The sequence below is a fragment of the Haliotis cracherodii genome, unplaced genomic scaffold (genome assembly GCF_022045235.1).
Source record: "Haliotis cracherodii isolate W230 unplaced genomic scaffold, xgHalCrac1.p SCAF_1, whole genome shotgun sequence".
In the NCBI taxonomy this organism is placed as follows: domain Eukaryota; kingdom Metazoa; phylum Mollusca; class Gastropoda; order Lepetellida; family Haliotidae; genus Haliotis; species Haliotis cracherodii.
In genome coordinates this window covers 29,313,876-29,317,712 of record NW_027266264.1, presented here as the reverse complement: position 1 = coordinate 29,317,712, position 3,837 = coordinate 29,313,876, and the positions used below count along the sequence as shown (strand labels likewise).

Genomic DNA, 3,837 nt, shown 5'->3' with positions numbered 1-3,837 from the left:
GAGAATTCATCGGACCGTCTCACAAATGACTCACAAAACGCGATTAAGTCAAAATGTTCACAAAGACTTTTCACCTGGGATGTGGAGTTTTCATATTTTCGCAGTCCTTCTATATTCCACGAGAGAATATCAAATGCTGGGCCGTGGCCGTCACATCACTTACCAAAATTGTCAACATTGGGAGTTAACTCCCCTGAAGGAGGTGTGTCTCGGTTTGTGTTGCTTCCGGGTCCAAACAAATCACTCCATGAACGATAGCGAAAAGAGGGCCTTGCATCACGATGCGTACCCCCACCTGTAGACACCTTCTTCACACACTTGTCTTGTCGGTCGTACATATATACCTGCCCTTCCACAGTCAGCTTGTTAACACGTATCTTAGGTCGTTCCCGCTGTCTCTGGCTTCTTGAAAGTAGGTAGACAGTGCGCGTCTATCCTCTCGTATTTTCTGTGGGAAATCCTCTGTTACACGTGATCGGTGATTTCTATCTTGTTGTTCCCGTCCTCTCTTGAAAATATCACTCTTGTCTTTTGTCAGTAGGAATTTATCTATGATAGGAGAATCACTTTTGCCAGGGTTGAGGCGGTGAGCACGAATAATAACAATATCATTTGCCTTCTCCACGTGTAACTCGTCGTGCAGAAACTCTCTCACGTTTGACTCGGACTGATCCCATGTTTCGCCCCTCTCTCCAGATATTCCATGGAATATTAAGTTGTTTCGCCGCTCACGACACTCTAGGTCCTCAAGTTTTTCTTCCAAACTAGAAAGAGAAAGTCTCAGTTGTGTATTTTCATATTGAAGCGAGGCTAGCTGCTCGTGGAAATCAGACGCCATTTTTGTGACCTTGTCATCGAGTCTCTCAAACTTATTGTTTATGTCCGTGGTGTTAGATTTAATGTCCTTTAAAATCGCCATCAAGTCGCTGTTTTTTATTTTCCGTTGCCGATATCTGTATCGATCCTGTTTCAGACACGGACAAAGTTGACTGATTTCGGGTATTGTGTGCGGGGCCGGACTTAGGTGGGCCTGGGTTCGTCTCGACACAACCATCTGGTACAAGTAGCAAACTCAGACAGATCAAAACCCGTAGGCACATCGAGAAACACTTATTGCTAATTTTGATACCTTTCATGCTTCTTCTCGCTTTGTTTGGATGTACAAACAGTCCTATTTTAGCTCAGTATTGGGAAAGAGAGATCCCCATGGTGGGAGCTAAGAAAAACACGTCCACCCATATACATCTGTGATAATCTAGTTATTTTACTGTCCTTTGACGACAGGTTTTATAATAACATTGTATGTATTATTACTGTCTAACTTGATTTAGTCACGATATGGCTGAAATATTGCCGATGTGACTATAAATATTCACTCACTCCCTCACTCATACCAAAATCTCAGTGAGCTTGCACTATAAATCGGCATCAGTCCAGACTAACCACACACACACACACACACACACACACACACACACTCTCTCTCTCTCTCTCTCTCTATCTCTCTCTCTCTCTCTGACAGTGACAACACTTGACGAGTTATAGAGTGGAATGTTTCTCGGAAGATGAATAATCAGGATGGTCCACATCCTGGACGCATGGGAAACATTGATTGCAAAACACGAATTGGTTCGTTTGTTTAGTTTATGTTCTTCACAACACAATATCCCGTTGCAAGTCTTGAAATAGCGCTACAAAGATGAAGCGACATGTCACAGACTCCGAGTCACTTCTTGACGTGACACATTACACTGTACACATGGCTGTGTATTTTATAATACCTGGGCTGATTGCTGGCAGACATTATACAATAATCTTCTGAAGTTACATGTTGTTGTGAGATGAGTGGCAGTAGTTGAGACAAATACCGTTCTGGTTAATTAGCACTACTTGACACGCCCCCATCAGCCATACTCTTGTCATGCATGGGATCCATACCGGTATAACGTGTACATTTTATACCAAGGTCTACCCACAACTAACAAAACGATCACGTAAATTCTGTACCCGGTTGGTGGTAATACCCAATCAGTATTTAGCCCTAGCTGGCCGTGCTAATTCTGCCACGCTTCCTAGTTAGCGCTTTTAAGATCCGTTTACGTTGTTACAAATTCAGACCTCAAAATACGTACTTTTAATTAAGCGCAACAGCGTTCAGTTTTTTCTCGGCCTTTGACCTGTACATCATACTAGCTACATAATTATGTAAGAAAAATCTATTACAGTATTCATGATACTTACACTGGCAATGTGACGGCAGGGAACTCCAAGATGGGCTTCACACATTGTACCCATGGGGGGACTCGAACCAGGGCCTTCGGCGTGACGAGCGAACGCTTTAACCACTAGGCTACTCCCAACGTTGAGTCACATAAGATTCATGGTTTAGTATCGAATTTAACCAAAAGAGTATATGACCTGTTCCAGCTGTAAATATCTGTCGACATCTTAATTATACTTATACATTTTGTAAATGCCATCGGTCACAGCGAAATGTCTTTTTGGGACATACTAGATTCAAGAATTAAAGACTTTGTTTCAAAAATTAATTTTCTTACTACTGATGAACTCAATGTTTGATAATACCCTTATCCCAATCCAGCTATTGTCCAAAGCTATTTCAAGCATTAAGTGTAGGTTAATGAAGCTTCAGATGTAACAGTCTGATCACGGTCTTTAAATACAAACCTACCTCAACCATGGTGTGTATAAATGGATGATAAACACTGTTACCATTCAGCAGTCAATCATAGAAATGGGAATTTTGTGCCTCGGGTGGTGTAGCAGGACTTTTTTGCGAACACCTGGTATCACCACTATGTAATAGTGGATCATAGACACGCTCACAATAAAGTCGGAACCTTGCAACGGACTCTTCTTTTAGCAGAAATCACGATCATTGAAATAGTTTTATCGCTTTTATTGACATGGCTGCACTTGGCACTGGGTGTCAACATCACCACATAGAAGATGAAGAGTCGGATTACAGCACGTATTAATATCCCAGTAGCTGTGTATAGATATGTGACGCACGTACACGCACTTAGGTAAGTGCTTCAAGGGGAAATATTTACATAAACAGAATTATAAATAATAATAATTATATTTACTTTGTATTATGAAGAACAAATGAATACGAAAGTTAATTCAACTTTTTATTGAAATGTTAATAATCTATGGTATTCGACAGTCGTTTGTTGCTTTTGCAATCAACATGATGGTATACCCATCGACAATGAACCATCCTATCAATCACACGCTTTCTTGCACCGACAGAGTAAAGTCTGAAAGTATGCCCGCCCCTTCAAGGTATACCTTGGACCTGGGAAGTTTCTAGGGCCTTCAAGAATCTACCCCGGGTAAGACTCTGGGAGCTCACAGAATCTACCCTTTTCCCAGGTTCTGGGAACTCCCGGATTATACACCCTAGGGTAGAATCTGGGAAGTCCCCAAAGTCTGCCTCGGGGTAGATTCTGGGAAGTCCCTGGGGGCACGGGTGGCCCAGTCGTCTTAGGCGCCTCGATTCGCTGTGCAGAGTTGCTTCCCTTGGGTACGCCAGAAACCTATCATTGTGGGTTCGAATACCGGTTCGCCCCGATTATGTTTCTAAGTTTGTTGCACCATTCCCGTGCTCGTGGGTTTCACCGAAGTGCTAAAAGTGTGAGACCTGCATCACTTCGGGCTTTCCTCCGACATGAAGCTGACACGCCGTGATATAACTGGAATACTGTTCAAAGCGGCGTTAGACCCAACTCACTCACACACTCTGGGAGCTCCCACAAATATCTCTTTAGTAATGTCATATGCAATGTTTATTCACATTTGCTACAAACGTTT

At 42.5% G+C, this 3,837-nt stretch overlaps 1 protein-coding gene across 1 annotated transcript; it reads right to left on the bottom strand.

The window, feature by feature from the left end:
• Nucleotides 1–358: 358 nt before the first annotated feature.
• LOC139455173 (uncharacterized) lies at nt 359–838 on the bottom strand. Its single transcript, XM_071236729.1, has one exon. It carries the CDS (start codon nt 836–838, stop codon nt 359–361), a length of 480 nt encoding a protein of 159 aa, XP_071092830.1.
• Between the last annotated feature and the right edge of the window lie 2,999 nt (nt 839–3,837).